General features: G+C 40.8%; 1 protein-coding gene across 1 annotated transcript in view; it reads left to right on the top strand.

Annotated features, from left to right (window-relative positions):
* The window catches only part of CstF50 (cleavage stimulation factor subunit 1 Cst50), a 64,659-nt gene that overhangs the window by 19,875 nt on the left and 26,795 nt on the right, over positions 1-17,989 (top strand). Inside the window, exons 3-6 of the mRNA XM_080286245.1 lie at positions 2,810-3,015; positions 3,965-4,198; positions 11,398-11,613; positions 13,006-13,101. Coding sequence (XP_080142371.1) covers positions 2,810-3,015; positions 3,965-4,198; positions 11,398-11,613; positions 13,006-13,101 — 752 coding nt within the window. The remainder of the gene's footprint in view (positions 1-2,809; positions 3,016-3,964; positions 4,199-11,397; positions 11,614-13,005; positions 13,102-17,989) is intronic.

Here is a 17,989-nt window from a genome sequence, read left to right as displayed (position 1 = left end):
AAAAATCTTTCTAACAACTTTACCTCATCATCCTTCCCTCCTCTTTTCTACTCTGATGGTTCTGTAGCTATTTCTTCTACTGATAAAGCAGATCTCTTCGCACAGACTTTCTCCTCCAATTCCACCTTAGACGATTCCGGTGCTGTTCCTCCATCACTTCCCCCCTCTGACTTCCTCATGGCTGACATTAAAATTTCTTCAGTTGATGTATTTTCTGCCATTACTGGCCTCAGTACTAACAAGGCATATGGGCCTGATGGGGTCCCTCCTGTTGTTCTCAAAAACTGTGCTTCTGTGCTTACACCCTGCCTAGGCAAACTATTTCGCCTTTGTCTGTCAACTTGTACCTTTCCTTCTTGCTGGAAGTTTGCTCTCATTCAGCCAGTCCCAAAGAAGGGTGACCACTCCCAACCCTCCAACTATCGTCCAATTGCTTTAACGTCCTGTATTTCAAAAGTTTTCGAGTCAATTCTTAATAAAAAAATTTTAAGGCATCTTTCCTATCACAACCTTCTTTCCGATCGTCAGTATGGGTTCCGTCAGGGACGCTCCACTGGCGATCTTCTCACCTACCTTTCAGACTCCTGGTCATCCTCCTTTCGGGACTTTGGCGAAAGCTTTGCCATTGCACTTGACATCTCAAAGGCTTTCGATCGAGTCTGGCATAAATCTTTAATTTCCAAACTGCCCTCCTACGGTTTCTATCCTTCTATCTGTACCTTCATCGCTAGCTTCCTTTCTGGTCGTTCTATAGCTGCTGTCGTAGACGGCCATCGTTCTTCTCCTAGATCTATCAACAGTGGTGTTCCTCAGGGCTCTGTCCTATCACCAACTCTCTTCCTTTTATTCATCAATGATCTTCTAAGCTGTACATCTAACCCTATCCACTCATACGCTGATGACTCCACCCTTCACCTTTCCATTCGGTTCCCGCAATGCCCATCTCAACAGTTACTTCAAGAAACAAGGGATGAGGCTATGGCACACCTAATGTCTGACTTGGCTCATATCTCTGACTGGGGTAAAAATAATATGGTTGTCTTTAATGCTTCTAAGACTCAGTTCTTACACCTATCAACCCGACAAAATCTTCCACAGGTATACCCACTAATGTTTAATAATATTCAGATTAATCCTGCATCATCCTTGAACATGCTTGGGGTTTCATTTACTCGGGACTTATCTTGAAAAGATCATATTACATCTCTTGTAAAATCTGCTTCCAAGAGATTGGGTGTGCTAAGCCAACTCCGCTCTTTCTTTACCCCTGCACAATTGTTGACTCTATACAGGGGTTTTATCTGCCCCTGTGTGGAGTACAACTTTCATGTGTGGGGAGGCTCCCATCATACAGCTCTTCTCATTAGGGTGGAGTCAAAGGCTTTTCTGTCTCATTAACTCTCCTCCTCTTACTGACTCCTTCAACCTCTGTCTCTTCGCCGCACTGTTGCATCTTTATCTCTTTTCTATCGCTACTTTAATGGTCACTGCTCCTCTGAACTGTCTGCTTGCATTCCTTCCATTTTCACGACGGGCGCGTAGCACCCGTCTGGCAGCAAACTCTCATCCCTTTTCTGTCCAACTCTCTAATGCAAGAGTTAACCGTTACTCCCAGTCTTTCATTCATGCAACAGGTCAGCTCTGGAACTGTCTCCCTCTGTCTGTATTTCCTGCTGCCTATGATCTCCAGTCTTTCAAACGCAGTGTGTCCAGGCATCTCAAAATGATCGGATCTTGAATTTGGCTCTCTATTGTATTTTGTTTTTCTCTTGGAGGGAACTGTTACTGCGGGCTCATGGCCTTTGGTTCCTTCTTCCTCGCATTAAAAAAAAAAAAAAAAAAAAAAAAAAAAAAAAAAAAAAAGATATAGATTTTTACATGTCGTACTGTATAGTGTATGCATGAAAGTGCAGGATATGGAAGTTAAGAATCACGAAAGAAAATGATGGAGATGGTTGGATGAAGTACTGTATGTATGGAGATGACAAAGGCAGTACAGTACGTTGTTGTTTAGCCTCGGCCTGTCTGGCTTAGCAGACCTGTCAGCTTCAGATAAGCAACTGTTTCTGTGGGGTCATCCAACAGAAACAGCATAGTACATACACTTTGTAGGGATCCAGGTTCTCCTTTGTGGTAGACATACCTCACTAGGGTTGAACTAGGATCCTTCTCACAGCTGGCTGCACATTGTTTTTAACGTAAGAACCACAACATACATTACATGAGCTGGGCTTAAAATAGAAGTGCTTGGGCTTTGATTTTGGTTGCTGAAGTTGAACTGTAGAGTAGTATATACTGACCCGGAATTTTGCTTCCCCATATTTCATCTTACCCCCTTTCATCTCATACTCATAAAATTGGTACAGTATTTGAAAATAAATAATTATGTAATTCTTTAGCTTCCTGAAAAAAATTTAACTTCAGGATGCTGTAGTGGCTAAACTGTGGCACATAATGATCTGAAAATTGATACACATATACTTCATCACTTCTATGAACCTTGTATGACTTTTTCTCAGAGTTGCAGTTACTGGGTTAATTGCATAGTTTAGGGAATGATCTCTATCTCACAAGCATTGCAGGAGTGACAGTCCTGTGACAAATACTTTTGTGAAATAATATTGCCTGTTGGGTGGTGCTGAGTATAATGAAGACTTAAATGATTGATGAATATATGTATGACCCGTTGCTTTCCGTTTCCTCATTGCATCATCATTTTTTTTTTTTTTTTTTTTTTTTTTAATAGGTCGTAAGTGATGAGTGATAAACTTTACGGTGTAGTAATAAAGTCACTTGCTTACTTTGCCAGAGTTGGAACGTCCATTAAACAGGCTGGAGTATACACTGGGACCGGGGCTGGACCTAGAGTATGAGACAGAGCCACAGACTAGTGCCCCTGAGCCAGCCATGTATGAGACAGCATATGTTACTTCACACAAGGACAAATGTCGTGCTGCAGCCTTCTCACTTGATGGGAATCTTGTGGCTACAGGAAGTGTTGATGCTTCCATCAAGGTAGGCAAACATAGGTTTCTGAATTTTTAAAATGAAATAGTGAAACAGCAGCAAAACTGGTTGTTGTTGTTGCATTACCTTGGTCTGCCTGGCTGAACAGACCCATTAGCTACAGGTAAGCACCTGCTGTGTTGCCATCTTGTAGGTACAGTGCAGTACATATACCATGTAGGGATCTAGTGCCCCTTTCCAGTGCCTCATCAGGGATGGACCTGGGTCCTTTGCGTGGCCTGATGGAGGGAAATATGGGGAGGTTTGATTCTCAGGTTGACGCCACAGCTGCTCCATCCAGTTGCCATTTTTGCTTACATGATCGCTATATCCCCATTCATTATCTGATCAGTTTTCCATGAATGTAACTCAGCTGTATAATGAGACTGACCAGTAACTGGCAATGAAGATTAGCATAAATGATTTTAGTTGTCTATATCTATCTATCTATAGCCCGACGCCCTAAAAAAAAGTTATTATTATATTTTCATTCATTCATCCATCATCTGATCCAGTGTTGTCCCACGAGGAACATAGGAGCCTGGGGCAAGGCAAGTTGGTCCTGATATGTAAGATGAGAGTGACCAGCCTCACTCAGCTGTGAGTGGCATTACGTGAGCAGTAAACCTGAACCACCCCTTAGATATAAACCTGCACTGGCTCAGTCCGATTGGAGTGCCTTAATTGCCCAGTAAACCACCAGGTGCCATAGTTTGGTTATATGGTTACCACCCAACATAATGACTGGTTTCCTGGTGTACAGGAAACCATTTGGCTTGTTGCTCATTGTAGAGTCACCTGTAGACAGAAAAAAGAGGAAAGAATGAAGGAAAAAGGACAGAAGAGGAAGGATGGAAAGAAGGAAGAGAGGAAAGGGTTGGCACCTGAGAGCAGCACTACATCAAGTGAATTATTATCATTATTATCATTATTTTAATACCATATGTGACCTTTGCAGATCCTGGATGTGGATCGAATGCTGGCCAAGAGTGACCCTGATGCAGTTGAACTTCATCCTGATGCTGTTGTGGGTCATCCAGTCATACGCACCCTGTATGATCATCTTGATGAAATTACATGTCTAGAATTCCATCCGAGGGAGCAGGTTCTAATCTCGGGAAGCAGAGACACAAATATCAAGATGTTTGACTTCAGTAAAACTTCAGCAAAGAAGGCTTTTAAAACTTTGACGGTTAGTTTTTTATTTCAACAGTTATTGTGTGGCATATGAATTTGTATAGCTTGGTCACTCATAGCAGTTGTACCTCAGCACCTTTGAAAAATGGAAAGGCAGCAGGAGTTGACAGTATGTAATGAAGACAGTGGGATGAAATATTTTGGGGGAATATGTCAAAAGGCTTGGATGAGTGGAGTTGTGCCCGTGGAGTGTAAAATTGCTTTGATTGTGCCTTGATACAAAAGTAAGTGAGAGGTGACTAGAGTGTGTGCAAAACCTGTGGTAAGTTTGCAGTGTTGTAGGGAGGGCATGTAGAAAAAATAATAATAGAGAAGGTAAGGAAGCACTTTTGGTCAGTGATGAACATAGGTATTTTAGCCATGATAGGGGATGTGTGGTTCATATGTTTACATTAAGGTAGATAGTGGTGAAAGCATGTGAGAATGAATCTAATTCTCTCTCTCTCTCACTCTCTCTCTCTCTTTCTCCACACGCACACACACACACACACGTACGACAGTATCTCCTAGATCGCACAATCCTAAATAGTGGATTCTTAATGTGCAGTAACATCGTGCAGCAGTTTGCAACATCAGTAAATCGTGGAAATTACTTGAAATTCACAGATGCAGCCTCGAAAGTGAAGGTTTTCTGATGCCTTGTGCAGTATGCGTCACCATTGCCTAAAGTCCGTGTGTCTAGGCAGCCGTTAATTACTAAACCAATCATATTCATGCCTAGCACTTCTCAAAGCCAATCACAGCGCTTCCCTCCCACACCAAGCATGAAGGGCGCGCATACGTAAGCCCTGGCACCCGCCCAGTTCAGTGCATTGTCTCCTCTTTGTTGACAAAATGTGGTTCCGGTTTGATTTATGAGAGGATTCCTCACCCCTCCTTGCCTCCTCCACCTACCCATTGTTACCATGGTAGATCATAACCCTCCTGAGCCTAGGACTTCTTTGAGGAAGGGGAAGAAGAAGCCAACATTAATGTACACCTAAGAGTTTGATGTAATAAGGAGGATTGAAGGCAGTGAGAAAAAAGCCAGAGTTGCCCAGTGCCCACCATTACAGACTCAGTGAGGACGATCTCTCCAACTGGCCCCATTATTTACCTGCCACTGCTCCGACTGGATGTGTCAGTGTATCACGCATTCTAAATCCTCATTTATAGCTTTCAGAAGTATGTTTATTTAAATACCCATTACTGATAGTTGTGGTAATCCAGGAATAATATCATGTAACCTGTGAAGGACCAATTTCAATAGAAAATCAGGAAGGGCCATGGCTGTTTGATAAAGAATTAAAGGGGGGTGTAATTCTTCACCAAACAGGTGCGACGATTCCACCTACATAAACTCACAATCTCAAGTAATTTTGGTACATGTGCAACACAGATAGTCAACCATTGAATTGTGACTGCAAGAAGTGAGTGGGAAAAAACAAATATACCTATGTTTTGAGACAGTCAAGGAAGCAAACAGGTCTCCATTGGCAGTGTATACCTACGATCTCACATCTCTAACCAATCTCTAAGCTAATTACCGGGTACTTCATCACTTGACAAACATTCTGGTGGAAATTTAAACCTATGCAGTGACAGCACATAACTGTCACAATCTGCATACTTGTTTACAGTATGCTTTTGTGTACAAAGTGTGGCATTTCAGTCACTGTACACTTACTTGCAAGTTTTTTTTTTTTGGGGGGGGAGGGGGTGCTCACCATCTGCTCACTCAGTGTAATGCTGCTATTATGTGTTTGCCCATTCCTCTCTCCATCCTTCTTTCCTTCCATCTTCTTCTGTCTTTCTTTCCTTCATTCTTTCCTCGTCCTTCTGCATACGGATGACTATACACTCCCTCTTGTCTTTCTTTCCTTCATTCTTCCCTCTTCCTTCTGCCTGTGGGTGACTCTACATTGAGTGACAAGCCAAATTATTTTCTGTACACCAGGAAACCATTTACTATGCTGGGTGGTAACCATATAACCAAATTTTGGCTCCTGGTGGTTTAGTGGGTAATTATGGCACTCTTGTCATATTGAGCCAGTGAAGGTTTATATCCTAGGGGTGGTTAAGGTGTACTGCTCACATAATGCCACTTAGGGATGAGTGAGGCTGGTCACTCTCACCTTTAATGTCAGGACCAACTTGCCTAGCCCAGGGCCCCTATGCTCCTCATGGGGCAGTGTAGGATTGGATGATGAGTGAATGAATGATGAAGGCACTCCAGTCAGATTGAGCTGGTGCAGGTTTATATCCAAGGGATGGTTGGGGTTTATTGCTCGCCTAATGCCACTCAAGGATGGGTGAGGCTGGTCACTCTCATTTTAAATGTCAGGACCTGCATGCCTAGCCCCAGGCTTCTACACTCCTCATGGGGCAACACTAGGTTAGATGATGATGATGATGATGTAAATTGAAGGAAATGTGATTTAAGCTGTTGATGTATTTTTTTTTTGGTGAAAATGCTTTTCTAATGTAGTTAAAAGAGTTGTTCCATCTGCATGCCATGTCAGGGCATGTGTAGATTGCCAGTTTTGCCAGGTTGGCTGGGAGTAGCAGAAGGCTATCTTTCTACCTATCTATTGCGAGACACCTTAATCCCATACGGGGTGACCACAAACAAATCGCCTCCACATCACCCTGTCCCCCAACATTTCACTGCCCTGCTCCCAGCTCACATCCCTCTCTCTCATATACCTATCCACTCCATCCCTCCATCTCATCCTCGGCCTTCCCCTCTCTCTCCCCCTGTCATAAAGACTTTGTAGTTAATTGTAGACAAGTATATTTTAGACTTGTGGTCGAGCGGCTTTTATATCTTGTAGTAGTTTCCCCACCAGATGTCATGTAGTGACGGGAGAGGTAAAGAATAGTATGGGACTATCTTTATTTGTCTTGGAAATATTAAGCAGGTATAATAGTATAAGTCCTGGGTAGCTACCTCCCTGTCTCGCTATCTCTCTCTCTCTCTCTGTTCTCAAGCTAATCTCCGTCTCGACCTCTCTATAGGGTCGCTTGTCTCCTTCCAAACTCTCTTTCCTGAAATCTCGTGTAGTAGGGTGTGTGTGTCCCGCAGCTGCCACCAAATGTCATAAAGACTTTGTAGTTAATTGTAGACAAGTATATTTTAGACTTGTGGTCGAGCGGCTTTTATATCTTGTAGTAGTTTCCCCACCAGATGTCATGTAGTGACGGGAGAGGTAAAGAATAGTATGGGACTATCTTTATTTGTCTTGGAAATATTAAGCAGGTATAATAGTATAAGTCCTGGGTAGCTACCTCCCTGTCTCGCTATCTCTCTCTCTCTCTCTGTTCTCAAGCTAATCTCCGTCTCGACCTCTCTATAGGGTCGCTTGTCTCCTTCTCAAACTCTCTTTCCTGAAATCTCGTGTAGTAGGGTGTGTGTGTCCCGCACCTTCCTCATGGCAACAGAACCTTCTCACGAGAGGACTGCTGACAGCTATGAATCATCTCCTTACTGGCCGCTGTCGTCAGCTTTCCCCCGTGTAAGCGTTTAGCGCTGCTCGCCTCTCGCAAACACAACACCTTCTCATCATTTGACTTCCTGCTTCTATCTGTCTCTCTATCTATCTATTTATCTATCTATTTATTATGTAGTCCTATACCCCCCCTCCACCTCATTCACATATACTCTCCTTGTCAGTCTTTCACCCTCCATCCTCTCCATATGGCCAAACCACCTCAGTGTGTTCCTCCTAATGCTTCCTATCACATCCACATCCACACCACAATGCTCCTTTATATCCTCATTTGTCAGCCTGTCTCTCCATGTGACTCCACAGGCTCCTCTTAAATAACTCATTTCCACTGCGCTCACTGTTGACTTGTGTCCTTCCAACAACGTCCAAACTTCACTTCCATATGTTAGAGTTGGTATCACAATACTGTCATGTAGTAACTTTTTCACTTCCGTGCTCACTTCCCTGTTTCTTATCACTGCTTTCAAAGAACCAGCAACCTTTCTTCCCTGCTGTACCCTTTCAAGCACTTCACCCTCCAAACCTCCATCCTTACTCATCACACTACCCAAGTACTTAAACGTACTCACATTTTCCAATTCCTCACCATCCAACCTCGCTGTACATTCACTGACTTCACCTCTCTCAAAGACCATCACTTTTCTCTTCCCTACATTCACCTTTAGATTCCGTTTCTTACACAGTCTCCCAAACACATTCACCAAGCCTTGCAGCTCCCCTTCGTCTTCACTCAACAACACAGTATCATCTGCAAACAACAGTACAGGGAGTTTCCAAACCCTCTCTCACTAGAGCCACTCCAACATCCACTACCCTATCTTGTACCTCTTTTATTACCCTATCCATGTACAGATTGAACAACCATGGAGACATGACACATCCCTGTTTCAACCCAACTTTCAAAGAGAAAAATTCACTTAGTTCACCATCCACACGCACTGCAGCCTTCGCACCATCGTACATACTCTTCACAGCATTCAACAACTTCCCATCTACTCCATATATTCTTAACACTTTCCACAATACTTGTCTATCCACCCTGTCATATGCTTTCTCCAAATCCATGAAAGCCACATACAACTTCTTTCCCTTCTCTAGAAACTTTTCCACTAAAGATCTAAGAATGAATATTTGATCTACACAACCTCTTCCCTTCCTAAAGCCTCCCTGTTCTTCTCCAACTAATTTCTCTGTTCTTTCTCTAACTCTGTCAATAAGTATCCTACCATACACTTTTCCTTTTATACTAAGAAGACAAATGCTCCTATGATTACCACACACTTCTTTTTCCTTTGTACAAGGGAATAATTATATCCTCCGGGACTCTACCTTCCTCCCAGGCCAATCTGCACATTTTCCACATCCATTCTACTACTATCTCTCCCCCATGCTTCAGCATTTCACCACACACTTCATCAATTCCTGGGGCTTTCCCCAATTTAACACTCTTCATTGCTTCCACAACTTCTATCCTACTGATTTCTTCCTGTCTTCTCACCTCCCTCCTTCTCCCAGCCATTCCCCAGCCACTTATACTTGCATTGCTTCCATCCTCTATGTTCAACAATTCCTTAAAGTGTTCTGTCCATCTGCTCACTTTTTCTCCCTTCTCCACTAGTAATCTACCATTTTTATCTTTCACTCCCCTGCTAACTTCACTTCCACCCTGTCTTACTCTTTTCACCTCTTTCCAGAACATTTTCTTACAATCCCTCCACTTTACACTCAGATTCCTTCCAAATTCCTCATCCACTCTCTTCTTACTCTCTCTTACTAATCTTTTCACCTCTCTCTTTCTTTCTACATGTACCTCTCTCTTCCACCTCTCAACTTCTTCCACACCCCTATTTCTCATCCATTCATTGTATGCTTTCTTCTTTTGTGCCACAGCCTGTCTCACCTCTTCAGTCCACCACGCTGTTCCCTGCACCCCCCTCTGTCTTCTCTTCCTTCCACACACCACATCACATGCTGCACATATTTCTTCCGTAAATATCCTGTGCACACCTTCCACGTCTCCCATCTGCTCCAATTCATATTTGCCCAATCGTTCCTCCACTTCTCTCTTATACTCTGCCTTTTTCACATCCTCTTGTAACCTTTCCACTCTCCTTGCAACTACTCCTTCCTCTCATCTTTCCCTTCTTCTATTCCTCCATCTTACTTGAATCCTAATTCTGGCCACCACCAAGTAGTGGTCAGAAAGTCCACTCCCCCAACTTCTATAAGCTCTTGCATCCATTACACATCTTCGCAGCCTTTCATCCACACACATATAATCAATCATTGCCTTCCTTTCATTCAGTTCACCACCCACCCTTCTCATCACTCGCCATGTATACCTGTGAATCATTTTATGCCTGAAGAGGGTATTGGCTATCACCAACCCCCTCCCAGCACAAATGTCCACTAACGCACTCCCATTCTCATCTATCTCAGCAGGCACACCCCACTCACCAACTATTCCATCCACCTTCACATTCCCAACTTTACCATTCATATCACCAATCAAAAACACTCTCTCATTCCTTCCAAACTTTTCCATGCACACTTCTACATTTGTCCAGATCTCTTCTCTCACTCTTCTAGCACGATCTTGCGTTGGCGCATACACACACTCAGTCGCCCACATTTGTATTCCAACTTTCAACTTTACCCACACAATCCTTGAGCCAACTGATCCATACTGTCTTATGCTCTTCTTCCATCTTTTACTCACAACTATACATACTCCTTCCTTTGCCCTCTCATTCTCACGTACTCCTGCACATATACCCCATCCATACTCCCATTCTCTCACACTTTCTCCTCTCCATTTTGTTTCAGTTATTCCACATACATCCACCTTCGCACCCTCAAGCACCTGGACAATCTGTCTCTCTTTCACCTCATCATTCGCTCCTCTTACATTCCATGTAAGAATCAATGATAGTGCCATAAGGCTTACCTTGGATGCAACTGTGCCTAGTTCATCTAGTAGCAGAGAAGTTATCACGTTGAGAGCAAAGCCAAAGTCGTGGTTGCAAACACACACACGTATCCATCCAAGCCTGAGAGCTAAAAGTCAATCCACTTCCCATCATCATTACTCATTGATGCACCGACCTGGAGACCTGGGAATGGTTTCATTTGGAAGAGAACAGTTGGTGAATAATAATCATCATCATCATCATCTGGACCCCCTTTCCCACCCTAGGGCAAGATGAGGAGTCTTTAATTTGTTTCCCTAACTGCTATACTTTTCAAGAAATGAAGGTTTGAATACAGGCTATTTTCGGGAAAATGCCAATAGGGAGATCGTGCCTGCCTCAAAATAATACAGCTGCGGAGGGGTTAGTTTCTTTCTCTTTAGCCAGTGAAATTTGCCCAGAGTATATATTAATAACTTGCTTTACGACGTTAGAAAAGTCTGTTAACTGTTGATTGTGTTTTTGTGCAATTGTTCACTTTCCCATCTAATATACAATATTAGGACCCAGTCTAACTTCAGACCAATATCCTGGGGAAGCAGGTTTGTTACTGGTGCTTTTCTTTTAATCACTAGTCCACTAGGCATGTGTTAATGAGAAATTATTGTACTTTTAGAGTTACTGTTCTTGCTGTTCTTGGCATAATGAACTTTGGAGTTACAGTAAGGTAAGAATACAGGAAAATGTATAATGTCCAATCATTCTAATATACATATAAAGTTTGCCTTTTCTTTCAGGATGCAGAACAAGTGACCAGCATGTCCATACACCCTAGTGGAGACTTTCTGGCAGTGACGACTGAGGGTCCAGTGGTTCGATTCTACGATATCAACACCTGCCAGTGCTATGTCTGCCCATACCCCCGTGAGCACCACACAGGCCCTCTTACTAGTGTGCGGTATTCTGCTGATGCCAAAGTATGTGCTACTGCTTCAAGGGATGGAGATGTGAAGGTAATTTTCTGTAATGGTTGTGCTGTGGATAAAATGTCAGCTAGCACTTTAACCTAAGTGCTCAGTAGCACTCATCACTGCAGCTGTTCTATCAGAATCAAAGATTTGTCCTAATTATTGATTGTCATACTTTAAAAGAGGACAGATTGGTACTGGGGCTGGAGGAGAGGGGGAAGAGAGCTGTAAATATCCCCCCATTTTCTCTCTCTCTCTCTCTCTCTCTCTCTCTCTCTCTATGCCATCCTTAGATTGACAGTGATGTTATGACTAGTGATGCAAAGCAAAAAATATGCATTTTTAAATATATATATATATATATATATATATATATATATATATATATATATATATATATATTTTCAAAGTTGAAAAAAACTTTTTTTTTTTTTTAATAGGCAAAATATTTGTTTTAAAGGTTATTACAGGAATGTATAGCAATATAAGAGATCCTTAAGCCAGTCTAGTTTATGTGTAATAGAATTAGAACCATTTGAACTACTGATATACTTACCTGTCCATGATGCAACCAGATTATATTTCATAAACCTGTTTAACAATATGCAAGTCATGCAACAGGCTTCCACATACTGTTATTTCTTTTTCCGTAATCAGAGATATAAAAGGATAATAATGAAAAAAAAAAAGTGTAAAGTGTAAACATTTACTGATATAAATCTTGTTTACTTTTGTTGTACTTACCTGTACTGTAGAGGTCCTTTGTACAAAAACTGATACAGCTTGAGCCTTGGGCTGAAGCCGTATTATCAAATAATTACGGTCATCAGAACAAGAATTAAGAAAGGAGTAAAGAAATTTCACTGTGGTTATAAGGTTTAAGGCAGTTATCAAGCCTGAAGGTCAGACTCATCAGAGGTTCTATTCCTGACTCCTGGCCCTGATACCTCCTCTAATGTGGAGTAGGAAACTTGGTTAATTTCATGCAAAATTTGGAATACATAAACACCTTGTCAACACAGTTCAGACAGGTTACAGGGGAAATATTAATTGTATTTTTACTCTTTCTAGGACTGTCGGAATGTTTGACTAATGTCTGACCCCCTAAATATGAACTTTTGGCGTAGAAAATGGTATAGGAATAATTATATATTCGTACTGGAATATTAGGAAAAAACAATAAAAACATAAAAAAGCATGCTTTTTTGTATTTAAAAAAAAGAAAAAAAAATTGCATCACTAGTTATGACCATAATACCCAGTGCTTCTGATACAGGTAGCTACATGGAAAATGGGATTAGGATGATGACACCTATATTTTATAACCTTAGTTGTTAGCTGATCATGCTAAATTTCAAGTACAGGCAGTTTGACTTGAATGCATTTATCACACCTTTTTCTGATAGTTAATTTTTGGCTTCCCTTACATTGTTACAGATTTGGGATGGGGTATCTGGACGATGTGTTCAAACATTTTCAAAGTGCCATGATGGAGCTGAAGTGTGCTCTGTTCTCTTCTCTCGGAATGGAAAGGTATGTATTTTAAGCCTGATAGTAATAGTGACTTTATTAATGCTGACTTGTAATAAAACACAGGACAGTGCTAGAGAAATGTCACGTGTAAAGAGTGTAGATGTGGATAATCTTTGGTGTGTTTATGGATATATTTAGAAGTATAAAATGGACAGATGAATGGATGTCAGCATTGAGCTGTGGAAACAGATATAACCAAGAACTTTTAGCCCTTACACCACGGGCTTGTTTTGCTTTGACCTGCGGCTCCCGCGGGCATATTCGCGCTCCGACAGACTCTCTAAAAATATTTGCCAAAAATCAGTTATTAGTCCTAGAATATTAAAATCACATATACTTATGGATCTTCAGCTTTCTCCTTGGGTGTTTGTTGAGCCTTTGTCGAGTACCGTAGGACTTGTGGAGACCTCTGAAGTTGGGTAACGAAGTCTCCACTTTACACTTCCCAACAACTCGTAATATGATTACCACAGCCTGATATTATCACTAGAAACGCTAATCTATGATTCTCAAATAGTTTGGAATCCATACTCCCCAGAACAAACACTGTGAAAGCAGTGAAAATTACGAGGGCGTATGACCATCCCACTTCCAATCGTTCGCCGCTAGTGTTGTTTATTATTCATAAAAACACTCACAGTTTATATTTCTGTTACTATATAACACTTATATATATCTACAGTCTTTATCCATAAGTTTCCTTCAGTAATAGTAGTTTATTGTCACTGTAGAGATTCAATTTATTTCAGTAAAATACGTAGCATTCACTTTCTCGTCCTGTATACTAGCATTGAGAGTGAATGTCACTTTCACCTTCACTCTCATAACTCATAGTATTCATACATGCTAGAGTGAAACTTTCACTTTCATTACTCCTAGGGTATATACTCGTATTCTTATAATACTACTCATTTACATTTCTATTTACGTTCTCTACTTTATTTACGTTATTTACATTTCTATTTTATTTACACTGTGTTATGCACTGTCACTTGAAGTAACTTATAAAACTATTTTCCACTGTTCACTTATATTTACATTCATTGCTTTCTTGCTGTTTACACATTATTTACACACTATTTACAGTTCCACTTGCACTGTTTTACTCAATAAAAAGATCATAGTCATTCTCTATCAATTGTCAGCCCTTTACCTCCTTCCACACGAGGTTTAGTAGGTGGTAAAGGTCACAGGGCCCTTTGCATGCAGCTATAAAGCGACGGAAGTTAGCAGGAGCAAATCAGACATACTCCCACTTTCATAGACGACAGTGAACTGATAGTGGTGGCCTCCTTCCGCCTGGCTAGGGTAGGTCCAATACTACCAACTTCAGCCCTATGAGACCTGCTAATATATAGCAATAAAATGATTGGCAGGAAACCAAGACAATACATAATAAATTAGGTAGTTCCAGGTGAATGTAAATATCACTTAGGCTTCTCCCTTCCCTCCTTATATGTATATTTATTACAAAAATAGATTATACGGCATATTTCAAGGGGAAATAAACAGCGAAAATTAGCGAACGAGTGCACTTGAAGTGTTGTCAGGTGATAATTAGCCAATTCCAAGTGTATAGCCAATTCTAGGTGTATGGCACTCTCACTAACCTTATTTCTTTCTTGTATATATTATTTGGTATAAGAATAGGGCATAGGGCTTATTTCAATGGATGAAATCAGTGAAAAATTCCAGGGAAGATTTACTTAGCGTAGCACGGCGGGGCAGGCGAGAGGATAGGGTAATGGAGGGGAGGTAGGGAGGGGAGTCAAGAACGGGGAGAAATGGCTAAATTGTCAACAATGGATGGGAGTACAGATGAGATTAGGAGTGCTGACTAGTGTTGGACATTGGCAGTGCTGATAGATGATACAAGCCACCACTTGAAAGCCCGGGCAAATTCAAAATAACACAGAATCAAAAAAGTGTCACCCCGCGGTATGATCCCTTGCTCCCAAGCGTCACGAAAGTGATGCCCTGCGGTTAAGGGGTTAAAAGACTTCTTGTTGGGTACTATCAGATTTTTGCATATATAAAGCATATTGCAAATTGCTTTTGCAGCACTGCACATAAAGCTGAGCTAATAATACTAGTGTCTTGGGTTCAAATCTTGATCTATTGAGGGGAAATAATATAGGGATATAGTTTGTGTTTTTCTCCTTGATGAGTTGTTTAATTTGAAGAGAGAATTTATAGAGTTCAGTAAAGTCAAACAAAGCATCGAGGAAAGAAAAAAAAATCAGCTGACCTCAACAGAGCTAGAATTTATGAACACTAAACATTGCAGTTAATGAACTGATTGAAGCATGCAGGCAAGACAGCTGGAAAAATTCTGTGGATACCCTGGATCACAGAACAAAGGAGGGAGCAGTGATTTTCTTTGTTTTTCCATGGTGGGGTTTGAGTTATAAGGTAGTGGACTGGATGTGTGGACTGTAATGCCTCTTATTATATATTGTGTTCTAGTCACATTTTTTCAATATTTTTAGAATGACCTTTGGTTTCTGTTAGCAAGTGATCTATATTTGAAGTCTATGTGTATTGTTGTAATATATAAGGCTTTAGTTTGCACAATCTGAAGCTTTGTTCTGAGTTTTAATTGTTGGGAAGCATGATATAAGAGCATAGTTCAGAGTTGTGCAAATTGACTATGTAGAGTATTGTTGATATTTCTGATGTCTAAGACTTGTAATTGTTACTGCCTTGAGCATTGAGTTTTCTGATGGCTCTGGATAGTGTGTTTTTTATATGGGGAACGTGTCATGTATATATGTCATAGGTGATGGGGGTGTGAGTTGGGAGCAGGGCAGTGAAATGGCGGGGGACAGGGCGACTTGGAGGCGATTTGTTTGTGGCCACCCCAAACGGGATTGAGGCGTCTGGCAATAGATAGATAGATAGATAGATGGCTAGTATAGTAGGGATTTTGTTTAAGGACACACTTTGGCTGTTTAGGTTAAGTATTATTGTTGGAATGTCTTCTGTCTGGTGGTAATGTGACTAAAGATTTCTGTGATAAATCTATTATATATTCATCATCATTATCATCATCATCCGGACATCCCTTCTCACCCTCGGGCAGAGTGAGGAGTAGCAACGTCCAGAGTCCAGACAGCCCAAGTTTGCCCAATCCAATGGGCCACCCTTCCATTCACTCATCATTCAGGCCCCTGGAATCCTGGCTCTTATCTGATATGCCAAAAAACTTTCACTATGTTCTGTAGCTTCACATAAGCATATCCGATAGAGTCAGTCTGAATGCTGTCACATTAGAAAGGGGTGCCAAGTCCCTGATCATGCACTTCTTCTCACAACATTCATCCAGCCAGCTCAATCTCATGTCAGTCTCCTAGTCTCATCAATTTCCATACCTCTCTTCCTAACACACTCATCCACCATATCCCTCCACCTTCTTCTTGGCCTTTCTCGCCTCCTCCCTCCTTCAAATTCGCTCAGATATACCTTTTTCATCACTGTTGCTATCCCGTCTTTCCACATGACCATATCATCTAAGTACACTGTCTTCTATTCTGGTGTCCACAGACTTCCTCCCTCCACATCTTTTACGAATCACTTTATTTCATATCCTATCCACTCACAGTACTCCACATACATTCCTCAGCAGCTCCATCTCCACTGCTCTCACTCGTGACTTTTCATTTTCATGCCACACCATAGTCTCACATCCATATGTTAAAGTTGGCACTACTCCATGTAAGCCCCTTCTATTCTTATTATTTCCTTTACCAATTCTTCTACCTGGATGAAGTAGAGCAAACTTGCCCCGAACACGTGGGTTTCATTCCTAACGTGACACATTCGGCGCGAAACTGCGGAAGTTTTAACTACTCCTTATTTTGCTCCCTAGACCCCTTAAATATGATGTTTTGCTGTTATCTTCCATTGGTAATCAATATGAAGCACTTTAAGTGGTTAGAAGGTTTATTTAATGTTATAACTTCAAATACAGTACTGCACAGCAAAACTTTAGTATACAAATGTGTAAACATAAGGCAACATTCTGACACCGATTGGTTTTGGAACCATCACTACAATAACAATACAGTTCGCCATCATTAATGAAGACAGCTATGGGTGACGCTAAAATATAATTCAAAGGCGACTACATCGAGGAAGAAGCAAGTTAATTATTGACTAAAGGTGCAACTAATAAATAATATAGGCCGACACATGCAAGCATGTTGGAACCTTTAAAAACGAAAGCGAAAACAAATCCAAAGCCTGTGCTATTGAACATAGACTTTGATGGATCCCCTTGAAATATTGTTATTAAAATATTGATTAATTGATAATAAGTATATTTATGAAAGTATTGATTAATTGGTAATAACTATATTAATAGAATGACAGGGAATCATCCATGTTTTGACGGGGAATTGTCTGACGGGGAATTGACGACGTGAATCTTGGGTGATCATATAAATCAGGTTAACTGGTTACAAGGCATTAGTTAATGCTTTAACTATATTTAAGTGCTTGAACTTACAAGTACTGTACATACCAGAATAGTATATACTTAACTTACAAATACAGTACTGTGGAAAAGCAGTACAGCAAATATTTAACAAACAAATAAAAAGGCAGTATTGTGACGCCTATCAGGTAAACTGGTTATAAGACTTTATTTCATGCTTAAACGTTATTTAATAGTACTTTAACTTGCACATAAACTTACCAGAACAGTAATGTAAATATTTAACAAAAATACAGTACAGGTAAGCGCTTAATTCACGCGAACTTTTTTCACGCGATTTCGGTTATCCACGAATTTTTCGTACAATAATTAAAACGTAAAATTATAGTATTCAAATAAATAATTTTAATATACAAGAGAAATAAATAAAATATAAAAATGCCTACCTGCTGC

The sequence above is a fragment of the Coenobita brevimanus genome, chromosome 14, assembly GCF_032717465.1.
Source record: "Coenobita brevimanus isolate Jiangsu-jjx chromosome 14, ASM3271746v2, whole genome shotgun sequence".
In the NCBI taxonomy this organism is placed as follows: Eukaryota; Metazoa; Arthropoda; class Malacostraca; order Decapoda; family Coenobitidae; genus Coenobita; species Coenobita brevimanus.
Note: the sequence above shows the minus strand (reverse complement) of the source record. Positions and strands in the feature narration are given on the sequence as shown.